Here is a 13245-nt window from a genome sequence, read left to right as displayed (position 1 = left end):
GGAAAGGAAATGAGGAGAAAGGAAGAGAGAGGAAAGGAAATGAGGAGAAAGGAAGAGAGAGGAAAGGAGAGGAGGAGAAAGGAAGAGAGAGGAAAGGAGAGGAGGAGAAAGGAAGAGAGAGGAAAAAGAAAGGATGTCTATAAGGGAAGTGGCAAGTACGACCAGCGGGTAGAGGAGAGGATGAGGGGAGCCTTAAACGAATACAGGATAATTTGATTATATTATGAAAAATGACTGTTTCACTTTGCAGTTTGAGTGGCCCATTTTAGCTGATCAGGTGGCCCATTTTACCTGAACACTGCCCATCTCAAAAATGGGGGACAGCTGATGTTTCAACAGCTGTAGGATCTTAACAATTATATTTTATTACATAAATTCAACACAAAAATATTAAAAACAGTCATTATTAATCATAGGAACACAATCAAATGTCATACATTGTTTTTTCTTAGTTTCCCAAGTGATTAACCAAAAAGTGGCCCAATTTAGCTGATATCACCCTGCTTGTGTTTCTCGCGGTGTGCGCCGACACTCAAAACAAACCAACCCTGTTTTACGCGCAGGTGAGCCAGCAGCAAGGAGGCGCGTCACTGGCAATCTTATAAATCGCACAGGTGGCCGCTAATTGTGCACAGACCTGATGAGTGCATGTCTGATGTGTGCCGTGGGTTAATGCTCTGTCACTTAGTCGCTGCGTTTCAATTTTAAAAACATATTTTCACAGCGAACATGAGCGCCGGAGGAGGAACCCCGTATATTGGCAGTAAGATAAGCCTAATATCCAAGGCGCAGATCCGGTATGAGGGAATACTGTCGTCTGTCGACACAGATAGGTCAACGGTTGCGTTAGCCAAAGGTAGGTTGAGAGGCCTGTAGATGACACGTGTGTTTTCCTCTTTTACAATTAGGCTACAAGGAACAGAGTGCAAAGTCACTCCTTAATATTGAGTAACGTTGCAGTGTGTTCCTTAATGTAAACAGTATGCTGGAGGTAAACATCACCTATTTCCCAACAGTTAAATCCTATGGGACAGAGGACCGGCACACAGACAGACCAGTGCCACCCAAAGATGAAATTTATGAATATATAATCTTCAGAGGAAGTGACATCAAAGATATCACTGTGTCTGAGCCACCAAAACCACATCATGGACCGCCTCGGGACCCTGCTATTGTACAGGTGTGTGGCTCAGAGTTATGGCCTTTTGAAGTAATTTCCATTTTGTAAGCGTACTTGGCATTAATCAAAACTCACAACTGATAGAACAAAGTTCCTTTGTTTTAATTTTTGTGATTTCAGTCATCCATTGGCAGCTCCTCTGCAGCGTATCACCCACGCTGGAGTTCATACAGAGACATGATGCCCACCTACAACCAGCTGGCTGCTACCTCGCTACTCAACCAGCAGTACAATGCAGCACTGGGCCTCGGTACAGTTAACGATCTCTTGGACGCATCAGATGTCTCAGAAATGTCATTCATTTTCCAGCACTGTGGAATGCCAGTGGCAGTTTCTCACATGCCCCACCATGTTTGCGCCTGCTCCCTCAGTACCAGGTCTTCACGGCATCCCCGCTAGAAGAGCTCCCATGGTCGAGCAGGCTGTGCAGACGGTGCCGTTGGCTGCTGCTGCCCAGAGAAAGGGGAAGACTTCAACCCAGCCGCAGAGCAGACAGCCTGCTCGTCCAGCCCAGCGCTCTGGCCAGGCTCAGAAGGAGAATGTACCCAGCAGTAAGCAAAGTCAGTGGCTCATTGTAACCCAAGAGAAATCACTCATCTGTTTCTTGCATTGCTTCTATTTTTAATCCATCTACATTTAATTTATTTTTGTTTAGGTCGGACACCATCTCAGCCAAGTGCAGCCAAGGTTCAAGGCCAAGGCAGCGAGAACCAGAAACAAAGGCAAAAACAAGGTGCCAGAATTAGAAATACTTAAAGAAGTGGCAAATCTTCCTATAGACGGAATAGGCAGCCACCTAGGACACCAGTCACCCCCCAGCTTTTTTGACATTCAAAAGGGGGGGGCATGCTGGGCCAGTTCCAGCTCCGTCTCCAAGCTATGTCTAACTGACAGAACAGCAATATTTGTTTTGTCTGTTTCTGCTGTCAAAGAGCTGTGGAGGGCTGGCGCAGATTTGTCAAAGTAAAGAAATATGGCTCCTCTGTCTGTGGGAAATGTAAATCTCTTAGACTAGATGGACCTGTTTCAAGTAGTTACTAAACCAGTTTCACGGTGGTGATTGTGTAATTTGTCTTAACTCATTCTGGTGCTCACATGCAGGCAATCGTAGGTCCAGGAACCGAAGCAGAGGCCAGCTTCTGGTAAAAAACTCCAAGGCAACAACCCTGCAGTTTGAGTCAGATTTTGATTTTGAAACTGCAAATGCACAGTTTAAAGATGATCTCACAAAAGAAGTTGTGGGTATGTTTGTTTCAAAGGGCATCAGTCAATTTGGTTTCAGTGCACATCATATAAAACATTTTAACACGTGTGTATATATAAATACACTTTGTTTTTGTGACTTACTGCAGTTGAAAAGGTGAATTCTGGGGAGGCCCAGGAGAGCCAGGGTATGCAGGAGGAGGACACTGTTGGAGACAAGTACTACGACAAAGCCAAATGCTTCTTTGACAACATCTCATCAGACCTTAAGCCCAGGTGATTATGTAACTTTTGATGTTTGTCTTTTGTGAGACCTGAGTGGTTTGTCAAGCTCAACAATATATTTAACTTTTCTTTTTGCATCTTCAGAAGAACCACCTGGGCGGAGGAGAAAAAGCTGAACATGGAAACCTTTGGCGTGCCCGGCCGATTCCTGAGAGGCCGAGGATTCAGGGGCCGAGGGCGCAGAGGGCAGGGCACCACTGAGCAGCGACCCCTCCCAAAAGTTGACAGTGGGAGGGTGTGAAGGCTGTTCTTTTTCTTTGTCTTTTTGTTGATATTTTTCTGTAAATATTGTAGTTTTCTACTTATTTAAAAAAAGTACCTCCCTTTTTTCCCCATTTGAAGATTTTCCTTTCTTTATCCCAAATTGGCATTCAGGGAATTTTGTACTTTGAGGCTTTATTATATGAAATGGGAGAGCAATTTGTTTTAATCAAGCAGCTGTATGCTAGAGGCAAATGTATTCATTGGCAGTTAGTTTGGTATAAATGCAAAGTGGAATTTGTCTTTGACCAGGCCAGCAGGCACATAATTTATTTTTTTGTGGCTTAATGTATTATAATATTCTACTCGACTGTCCAAATGTAACTCCAAATTGCTTTTGGAGGACAGCTGTACTTTACTTTTTTCCCTATTTGGAAAGCGAAAACTGTGGGGGACTTTGTAACAGTTGCTATTAAATAACATATGATTAACAGAATGGCTTTCATCTCTGGAGACGTAAGTTATCATTGGCATGCATTAACCTTAGAACCTGAGCTACATATGGTTTAAAAAATGCACTGTTTCACTGCCAGTCAGTTACAGTAAAACATGTGTTTAGGTTTGCTTATTTGGTTGCCTGCAAATGGAGGCCAGTTCCTTGAACCTGGGGCCCAAGTCTTCCAGCGCTCTGTAAAATGAGTCGTCTTCAGGAATGATAATGTTCTCCAGCACCGAATGGTTGTCCGAGTCCCCCTCATCTGCGTAGACGTGAGGCGGATAGTCCATCAGATCTCCCTCTTTGTCCTGCAGACAGGAGAGCCTCTGCAGGAGTAGTGGGGAAAACCAAAGAAATGTCCAAGTACAGTGTTTATTTTACTGCAGCAGGCACATGCATGCTTTCACAGTGTCCTATGCTGCAGGGTAGATACTATGATACTCCATAGTAAGTGCACTACCAACCCGATGAAGCAGGGCTTGGAGAACAGCTGCATCTGTCCCATAGCTTGAGTTCCTTCTGTAGAGGGCGTTCATTTTGCTCATGTCCATCTGTACAAAAAGTTCATATAAAGATCAAGTTTCTTCAGCTGCTGCCTCAAAGTAACAATAAGCACAAACCAAACAACTGTCTACCTGGTGGTTGTGATGGTAGCCATTGGCTATAAAAGAATTCCAAGTCGTCTGATTGGAGGGAAGATTGAAACAAAATTAATATATGAATGCACAGTTGTAACTAAAATCCCCATCAAATGAGCGCACATTACCTGGTTCCAGTTCTCATTGATAAGGTAGGACACATTTTCTGTTCTGTAATCTCCAAAGTGTTTGTAGATAAAGTTTTGCTCTGTCTCCTGTTGAAGAGAATGACAGGAGTGATAAGCAGCTACACTGAAGTACAGTGGGTTCACACACTCAAAATAACAGTCTTTAATTTTTACACTCTGTGTCGTCTTCAAAGCATGCGTGAGAGGAAAGCTATAAAAGATCAGCTTTGTGCTTCTCATAAAATCTGAACACATACCTACTTTATGTTTTGCAGTTTAACCAGTTGAAGTAGTTTGTCCATGTAACTTACTGCACCCACCTTTGTTGAAACTTTGCTGTGTTTCATTCCATCGTGGAGACTTTGACACTTAGATGGGTCATGGTGTGTCTTATCAGTGAACGCTGCGAGGATGCTGTCGGGAAGCTGGAAAGAGATTAAAAAAAATGTTTACTGATATTTGCAGGAAGAGAAATCAGGAAATGTGTCACTGGTTTGTTTGCAAATGTTTCCAAGCAGTGACCTCGCAGTCTGTTCCTGGTTTCTCAATGTTTGATGTGAGGAGGGTTTCTCCAGAGGAATCAATGGTCTGCAATGTGGTGAATTCTTTTTTGCAGGTAAGGACGATTGCCATCAGCAGCAGAACTGTCAGTGAGACAACAAAATTCAACTTGCAGTGACTTATCAGAATATTAACAACACACATCATGGTATACTCTGCTCCAAACTAAAGGGTGTGATTCAGTTTCTTACACAGGAGTAAAAACAGTGATGCAAACGCTACGCCTATCGCACCAGAGGCAGCAGTTGTGGCAGTGCCTCTGAGGCTTCGGCAGTCGGGTGTCACAGAGCAGTCGCACACAGTCACATTGAGGCTGTAAATGCCAAACTCTCCCTGCATGTCAGAGATCTTCAGATCAATTGTGTGAGGGCCAGCGTACACATCAGGCTCCTTCACCAGGCCAGCCGTGTATCCTGTGAAAAATGATCACAACATTAGTTGATTGTAATTTTTAAAATGTTTTTTCTCCTAATACTTCACTATATATCATAGCTGTTTCTACCATATGAGGGACTCAGTTTCCATTTTCCTCCAATATCCCCAAGCAGTTCAAATGTGAAAGGCCCTCCAAAAGGATTATCATCCAGGTCAAAGGCTGTGATGTTGGTGATGCTGGGGCCCTCAGACAGACACACATCCACATAATCCACTGTTGGCCGAGGAACGTTGTCATTCTGGTCAGTCACACGGATGTTCAGTGTGGCTGTGCCTGTCAAAGGTGGCTCATCTGTCCAACATAGAAAAACAAAACTAAGAGTCTACTTTCAGCTAAACAGTACCTTGCAATGACAATGCTGACATATTAGTGAGTGATATAATGTTCATACCATTTTAACATTCAGATTAGCATGCTAACATTGGCTAATTAGCCATAGACACGTCTAGTACATCTATGGCTGCTGGGAAGGTAATCAGTTTTGCTGGTGTTTGGTCAGAAAACAAACATATTGGACAAAAAAGAAATGTTGACCTGTTGGTGGCTCTAGATGAAAAGGATCATTAAAGTTATTACAAGTTATCCCAGGGAGGGGTCTTGAATGTGTGTAGAAAATTAAACGGTAATCCCTCAAACAGTTGTTGAGACATTTCACTCAAAACCACAAATGTGAACCTCATGGTAGCGCTACAAGAAGTGATGACATAGTAATTAGGGTTTATCATCTCTGAAGCTTAAATGTCTATGCCAGGGGTCAGCTACCATTGCTATCAAAAGAGGCATTTTTGTCATGATTTTTTGTTTTAATTGTCTATTTATGGGCTATGTATGACTATTTTGTACTTAAACAGTTCAGCGTTGGCAGTGAAAGCAAAGAAATCTGTCCATTCGCTATAATGTTCTCTGTTTTCCTCTGAGACTTTTTATTTTTTTGGATTTGCAATCAATAACCAGCCAAGCAAGGGAGATTCTACCGCTAACTACCCACCGCTATTTAGGTTCACCAAAATTTAGGAGAAGGGGCCAGGTCATAGACGTATGACGCACACTTAAGCCCGTTAAAGGGTTTTTTTGGGGGAGTTTTTCCTTATCCGCTGTGAGGGTCCAAAGGACAGAGGGATGTCGTATGCTGTAAAGCCCTGTGAGGCAAATTGTGATTTGTGATATTGAGCTTTATAAATAAAATTGATTGATTGATTGACTTAAGTTGACGGCATGTTAAAACTTTTTTCTTTTTTTTTTTTAAATAAATGTATTCATTTCCATATAATTTTTGTAAAAGCCACACAGAGCCACTGGAGAGAGGCTGAAGAGCTGCATGCGTCTCCAGAGCCGCATGTTGCCTACCCCTGGTCTATGCCAATCCTTTCAGTAGATTTTGGGATACTTCACAGAATAACTGAACACTTTGACCTGCTGGTGGCACCAAAGGAAAAGTCAGGGGATCACAAAAGTTATAAAGATTGTCAGTGGCAGATGGACACTAGTATGGCTACGAAATAGTGTCACAAAGCAGTGGATATTTGAATGAAACATTTCTTTGCTCATAATATTATAAATTAGTTGGTTTGTAAAGTCGAGTTTTACCATCGTCCACTGCATGCAGTATGATAGTGTAGACACCGTTTACAACATGAGGAGATTCTCTGTCTGGTGACTTGACTGTTGTGATGTCTCCTGTGTGAGGATCAACCGTCACCCAGCCTGCAGGATCATTTCCCACCTTGTACCTGTGGACAAACACCGTTTGCTTTAGCGTAGGAGGCTCCAGATACGAGCTCAAACATGTTGAAATAAATGTCCCACTTACACAAAATCTCTTGCGTGACTGGAGTCAGGATCGACAGCAGTCACTTTCTCTACCCAGGTTCCAATAGGTGCATTTTCCTCCAGCTTGGCCTCTTTGACAGTCACACTGAACTCTGGGGGGTCGTTGACATCCTCGACTTCGATGGTGACTTTTACAGAGTGAGGCTGAGGTGCATCAGGATCATCACCTGTGCTGGCGTCAACTGTCCAGAGGCCTGAGGACGTCCTCTCCTTCACTTTACAGGAGAAAAATGGTGCTTCATTTTCCACTGAGATGGTCAGCTCCTTCTGGGCCCCCTCCTCGTAGTCTAAAGGCTGAAGTTATACAATAGTTATGTTAAATTATGTATGTAATATACTGTATATAATTATTCACAAACATCAATGCCCCTGATCTAGCACCGCCAACCCCCAAAATCTCTTGTGTTTGTTCTCTGATAAACACATGAAGGTAAACTGCATTGGATAATTTTTTTTCCTTACGCCTGTTTTTTTTTTTTTTTATGTGGGGGTGGAGGGCGGGGGTTTGCGGGGGTTGGCGCCGTAGGCAGCTGCCTATGTGGCCTATAGGAAGATCTGCCACTGCGTGTGTAATTACATGTGGTGTAATGTAAAGCATGCAGCTGAACAACTCACTCTGATGACTGTCAGGATTCCATCATTGGTGCCTGGGTCTGTTTCTATTTGAAAGTGCTCTCCCTCGTCACCCTGAATGGTGTATTTGGCTCTCCATGCCGAGCTGTTTGAGGTGTCATTGTCTGTCACATGCAGCCGCAAAGGAGAGGTCCCAGTCTCACCTTCTTTTACTTTGCCAGAGCCCTGTTGTATGAATCCAAGGTGCAGAGGTGACATGCATTAGTTGCATTTAGAACTTTTCTCCTTAGGGGACAGTCCTGTGACATCCAGTTTATGTTCAGTTCACACATTCGATAAATTTCATTTAAACTGTCACAAACGTAGTCAATCATGTCACACACTTCACTCAGATGCAAGCTGTCTGCACATGGCGGACTGTAGCAGCATCCAACTAGTCATGGTTTGACATATGGTAGGTGAACCTGTAACCACAAGGCCTTGACACTGACAGGCACATTTTATCCCTGCATATTAACTGCATCATATGAAAATGCATGATCAAGATGGGTTTCTGTCACTGCCAAAATATGGATACTATTTGTTGTCAGGATAAACCTGAGTTAACAAGAGTACAACCTTTACCTACTATTATTTGACAAGAGTTGATTATACTGTTGTTTATTCACTCATGGCTTTATAAAAGGGTTAGGGTTAGAGCTGAAAAAAAAACTGTTTTTTCCTTGTAAATAACCTGCAGTTTTCTTTTCATGAAGGTCCAGTGTGTAGGATTTAGGGGCATCTATTATTAGAAATGTATATGTAGGTGTATGATATTCATAGCTATGTTTTCATTAGTGTACAATCACCTGAAAATAAGAATCATAGTGTTTTCATTACCTTAGAATGAGCCGTTTATATCTACATACAGAGAGGGTCCTCTTTCACAGAGTCCGCCATTGTGTTTCAACAGTAGCCCAGAACGAACAAACCAAACACTGGCTGTGGATAGAGTCGTTTGCGTTTTTGCATTTTCACATTGGCCACTGTAGTTCTCCTTCACGGTTGGCACACAGGAGTAATTTCAACTTTGCAACCTCACTGCTAGATGCTACTAAATCCTGCACACTGGACCTTAAAAATAATGTTTTTGGGATCATTTATTTGGTTGTTAAATACCTATATACAATGAAATTACTTACAAAAGCATTTTAAAGTATATTGCATCCACTTGTTGCAAACAGTTATATCATAAAGTGAAACTACTTAATGTCTGTTTATCAGTTTCTCTGTTATTTGTTTGTTTGGTTTTGGTTTTGTCCTAACTACACTGATGTTTAATTTTTCATAAGTTGCCACAGACAGTTATAAAAGACACATATGCGTATATAGAAAAGTATAATGTGACAGTTAATTAACTTCCTACAGTGTTCTTTTCTTTTCTTACAGTAACTAAAAATAGGATAAAACACTTTGTCCCTTTGTGCCCATCAATGTAGAGCTGATAGATGTAAGATTAATGTTTTGACTGAAACATTATTCCTGTCGTATTTTCAAATAGCAACAGCAATATGTCACATCTAACATTTACAGTACATCAGCATCATAAATTAAAGGTGTGATTTCTGCATGTGAGAGTAAAAGGAAGAAGAACTGTGTGCAGAAATCATTCCACTGTTGTCAAGACATTAACCGACTGCTTACTGTGTGTCCGCTGATGGTTGGGATGTGGTTGTTGCCGTCCTGGATGTGAATGACAACAGTGGTTGAACTGGACAGACTGACGACTTCACCATGGTCTTTGGCCTCCACTACCACTGTGAACATTTCAGCCACCTTCAATAAAGCAGATGACAATGATTAAATGCCATTAAAAGAATACAGAACTGGATGTTTTTTCCTTCTATAATGATGATGTGGCCTGCATCCTCAAAAAGTAGTTTGATTTTCTGCAATTGCTTTTGTTCTAAATGAAGTTTTATTACTAAGTTCAGGAACAAAGACCACGCCTCAGCCACATTCATTTCGGCACCAAAAGTATTTAAGCACACCTTATCCGTTTCCCTCCCCTTTGACTCCGTTCTCACATCCCTCCCCCCCAAGCCCCTTTTCTTCTTGTTTTTTTTGCTGTTATCTTTCCCTTTTCTCTCTCTCTCCACAGAATACAGGAATCACCAGGGGGCTCTATCCTCAGTAGAGCGAGCAAAGAGATGACTCCCCACTCAATCTCAACTTCCCTGGTTCCGTCGCACTCTCCTCCCTTCAGCCAACACTGAACCCCCATCGATCCTACCCTCCACTCAGCTGCAACCCTAATTTCTCCCATCATTCCTCCCACCTCCCTTCTCTGTCTCTACATCCCCTCACCCCTCCATCCCTTCGACCCTCATCCCTCCATCCCTTCGACCCTCACCATCCCTTCGACCCTCATCCCTCCATCCCTTCGACCCTCACTGCTCCATCCCTTCGACCCTCACTCCTCCATTCCTTCGTCCCTCACCACACCAGCCCTTCAACCCTCACCGCTCCATCCCTTCGACCCTCACTCCTCCATCCCTTCGTCCCTCACCGCTCCATCCCTTCGACTGCTCCATCCCTTCAACCATCATCCCTTCATCCCACATCTCTCAACCCTCATCTCCATCACTCATTATACGTAATAAACTAATTACAATCTATAACTTCATTGGTGTGGTCTTTGTTAGTGAAAGTTGTTTTATTGCAGATATACCCTTTTTTATATGGATAATTCCATTAAAGGTATACAATGCAGGATTGTCGGTTACTGCTTGTGAACCAAGTGGCAAGCTCCAAGGCTGACAAATGAAGTCAATGAAATGGCAAAAAAAAAAAAATGCAGTTCTTGGAATGGCCACTTGAGGCTGGCTCCAAAACAGAGTCAATCCCCATAGAACCCCATGTTAAAATGCCCAACTTTACAGCAGAAATAAACATGTTTGCAGCCTGGTACAAAAAACGGTTTTGGTATCTACAACTAATTGCAGCATTCATGACAACTGTAGGGGAGTAAACACAGAAAATAAGAAGAAAAATAGACAGTAAAAGAATAACGCAGGCTCTCTCTGCAGAGAAATACAGCACCACACACTTCGAGTGAATCACAAGAGATGATGATGAGTCAATATATTAATATCATCCAGTCACAAGAATTAAATTAAAATAAAGTAAACTACTCTTTAAAACAGAGGTTAACTCACCCTGCAGCTCAGTTTAGTTCAGATACGGAAGTGTTTTTCTCTTTTTTTAAACATACTTAGCCTGTAATCAGATAGTGCTCAAAACAAGCATGCTGCACACACATGCAATAAATACCTCATGTCATGTTTTACATTCTCTAATCAAGTGAACACCTTGCAGAACAAGACATGTTATAACTCAATCTACAGTGGAGAACATAGACCTACTGTACACATGCCTCATAGTCCAAACATCCTTTAAATGAGATCGTTCCAGACTTGTCAATGAAGAACTCAGTATCTGGAGGGTTTGGAGACACAGACTTCATTTCATAGTGAAATGTTGAGTTTGGTGTCCCGCTCTGGTCTCTATCATAGGCTAACACAGTCAGCAGATGTGAGCCTGTTGGGAAATGACAGCACGAAGAAAGGTGTGTACTTAACAGACATTGTGAGGAGGAAAATTCATTAGAAGCAAACTCTTTACTCTTTACCTTGTGTGGTTTCTTCGCCAACAGTGATTTCATACAGATCCGTCTGAAACCGTGGTGGGTTGTCATTGATGTCCAGTATGTACAACTCAACTCCTAATTTGGTGTCAATCGACAAATCTGTCTTTCTGGCCTCAAACCTCAGCTACAGGTTGATACACAGTGTAAAGAAAAAATGCGATTGAATTGTTACATGAGATGGAGTAAAACACAATTTACTCTAAGACGTTAACTTCAACACTTCTGAGTATATTGCTAGTAAAAATCATCCACTGATGTGCCTTTGCATGATGCCTTGCTTTTGGTCAGATTAGTAACTTTTATTGTGAAACAGCTACAATCATTAAACATAATCAGAATAGTTTATTACCCTGAATTGCAAGTTATCGATCATTTGGACCAGTGATATAGAGCAATTAACACTTTCCAATTTGTTTATTAATTCCAGTACCAAAAACCACATGACAGATTGTGCAACCCCAACTTTAAAGCAGTATGAATAAGAATGTGGTTAACTAGTTATTATCAGATGTTGGTGTGTAATATGGGTTTGAGTCTAACCTTTAGTACTGTCTTCTCCTCGTAGTCCAGAGCCTTGTGGACAGACACGGTGCCAGACTCTTTATGGATGGACAGAACTCCCTTTGGCTCCTCATCCACTCCTTCCCCATAGAGATCAAAGTATACTCGATAGTCTCGCTCAATCTTAATCTACAACACAGCACCAAACCTGTTACAGTTGGATTTGGGAGTCTGAGACTTTGTATTTGTCATTTTTAAATGTTTATGATGAGAACATGATGATGTTGATGATTTAGATAGAAGCGATAAAGACTGAAGAAAATGATTACAGGTGTCAAGATACAGCTCATTACAGACAGATAAAGACAGCTAAATTTAACATAGCGTTAGCTCAGGCAGGACACGAGGTCAAGCTCAGCTAATATCCCAGCTACATCAGCTGATCTCAAACAGCCAATCAACTGACGGAGCAGCTGATTGATGGAAGGAAGTCAGCTGATAGATCACATGATTCCTTTTTATGCAACCAATTGGCAAATCTCATTCAGGACGCCCTTTTAAACTGCTCTGGCCTGCCTACTGTTGCTCCTTCCTCTTCAAGTCGCTTTGTAACCAGCCTCCACCCCAGCTCCTCCTTTTCATGCTGTGTTTGACTTATCAATGTCATTTTTGTTTTTCATTGATGCTGGCTCTGTTCTGTTCCCGGGGGGGTCTTTGCTGCTGCTCTCCCTGCCTTAGGCTTTCTGTGTAGGCGCATGGAAGGGCAGGGAGGTTGCCTCTCTCATGGATGTATTGACTGACTTAAATATGGAGAAAAATATATTCATCAGTGTGCAGTAATGGTCTTGTATGTTGGGTTTGGCCAATATATGAACGTAGTTTACTCTCACAATGTTGCTGAAAGTAAAATGAAAAAAAACAAAAACAGACTATATCATTAGAAAGGAAATTAACCCTATGGGCCCAAACGACGCATAGTGCGTCCAAATTCACACCTGTTCTTCTCTATTGACTTTCTCCGCGACCGTGCGTCATAGCGAGAAGCCACGCATATCACGTGAAACAGCGGAATTGAAGCTTTCCGACAAGGCCAAGCACTTGTCGGTAGTCCAATGTTTTCACAGCGAAAAAAATTATAAAATTACACTAAAATCATGTATAACAGAGCTTTCATACAGCTTTGCACACACATTAATGTTGGATGGATTACTCGCGAATGCAGGCTCAAATGCCACGCATATCACATGAAAGTGCAGGAGCAGAGCTTTCCAGTGATACCACACACATCATTGTGCTGTCATCCCATCACGCTATAAATACAGATCAATTGTCTACAAAATAAAATTCTGACGAATTTCTTTACAATCCATTATACAGATCTTGTTATCAGTCACTTCATATAGTGAGGAATATCGTATCTTACCACGTCTTAGGCTTGCATGTGTTTCTCCCTGTCTATCCACATTTGTAGTCCAGCTTTCAAGATGCAAATATCTCCATATTGTCCAGTTGACACTTTATCAAA

The 13245-nt window shown here is 42.0% G+C and overlaps 2 protein-coding genes across 2 annotated transcripts in view; one reads left to right on the top strand and one right to left on the bottom strand.

Annotated features, from left to right (window-relative positions):
- The first annotated feature begins 6 nt into the window (after positions 1–6).
- Positions 7–3370, top strand: LOC126386058 (protein LSM14 homolog B-like). The gene is made up of 8 exons (XM_050038158.1): positions 7–856; positions 1017–1180; positions 1301–1430; positions 1552–1740; positions 1836–1913; positions 2282–2422; positions 2533–2659; positions 2753–3370. Exons 1-8 carry the CDS (start codon positions 730–732, stop codon positions 2907–2909), a joined length of 1113 nt encoding a protein of 370 aa, XP_049894115.1. The 5' UTR covers positions 7–729; the 3' UTR covers positions 2910–3370.
- Positions 3371–3469: 99 nt separating this feature from the next.
- The window catches only part of cdh27 (cadherin 27), an 11326-nt gene continuing 1550 nt past the window's right edge, over positions 3470–13245 (bottom strand). The window contains exons 3-17 of the mRNA XM_050038159.1: positions 11760–11909; positions 11202–11343; positions 10947–11110; positions 9215–9346; positions 7574–7756; positions 6939–7252; positions 6716–6858; positions 5195–5419; positions 4884–5105; positions 4654–4775; positions 4452–4556; positions 4132–4218; positions 4001–4048; positions 3830–3916; positions 3470–3691 (exon numbers count right to left, since the gene is read on the bottom strand). Coding sequence (XP_049894116.1) covers positions 3485–3691; positions 3830–3916; positions 4001–4048; positions 4132–4218; positions 4452–4556; positions 4654–4775; positions 4884–5105; positions 5195–5419; positions 6716–6858; positions 6939–7252; positions 7574–7756; positions 9215–9346; positions 10947–11110; positions 11202–11343; positions 11760–11909 — 2331 coding nt within the window. The 3' untranslated portion in view covers positions 3470–3484. The remainder of the gene's footprint in view (positions 3692–3829; positions 3917–4000; positions 4049–4131; positions 4219–4451; positions 4557–4653; positions 4776–4883; positions 5106–5194; positions 5420–6715; positions 6859–6938; positions 7253–7573; positions 7757–9214; positions 9347–10946; positions 11111–11201; positions 11344–11759; positions 11910–13245) is intronic.

Source organism: Epinephelus moara, chromosome 24, assembly GCF_006386435.1.
Source record: "Epinephelus moara isolate mb chromosome 24, YSFRI_EMoa_1.0, whole genome shotgun sequence".
In the NCBI taxonomy this organism is placed as follows: Eukaryota; Metazoa; Chordata; class Actinopteri; order Perciformes; family Serranidae; genus Epinephelus; species Epinephelus moara.
This window is presented reverse-complemented; position numbering and strand designations above follow the sequence as displayed.

What these genes read in the sequence shown, in the direction of transcription:
- LOC126386058 (XM_050038158.1), top strand. Translation starts at nt 730, where the DNA reads ATGAGCGCCGGAGGAGGAACCCCGTATATTGGCAGTAAGATAAGCCTA. An exon ending in GAAACAAAGGCAAAAACAAG is followed by an intron (nt 1,914 to 2,281) that starts GTGCCAGAATTA and finishes GCTCACATGCAG; the next exon opens with GCAATCGTAGGTCCAGGAAC. An exon ending in TCTCACAAAAGAAGTTGTGG is followed by an intron (nt 2,423 to 2,532) that starts GTATGTTTGTTT and finishes GACTTACTGCAG; the next exon opens with TTGAAAAGGTGAATTCTGGG.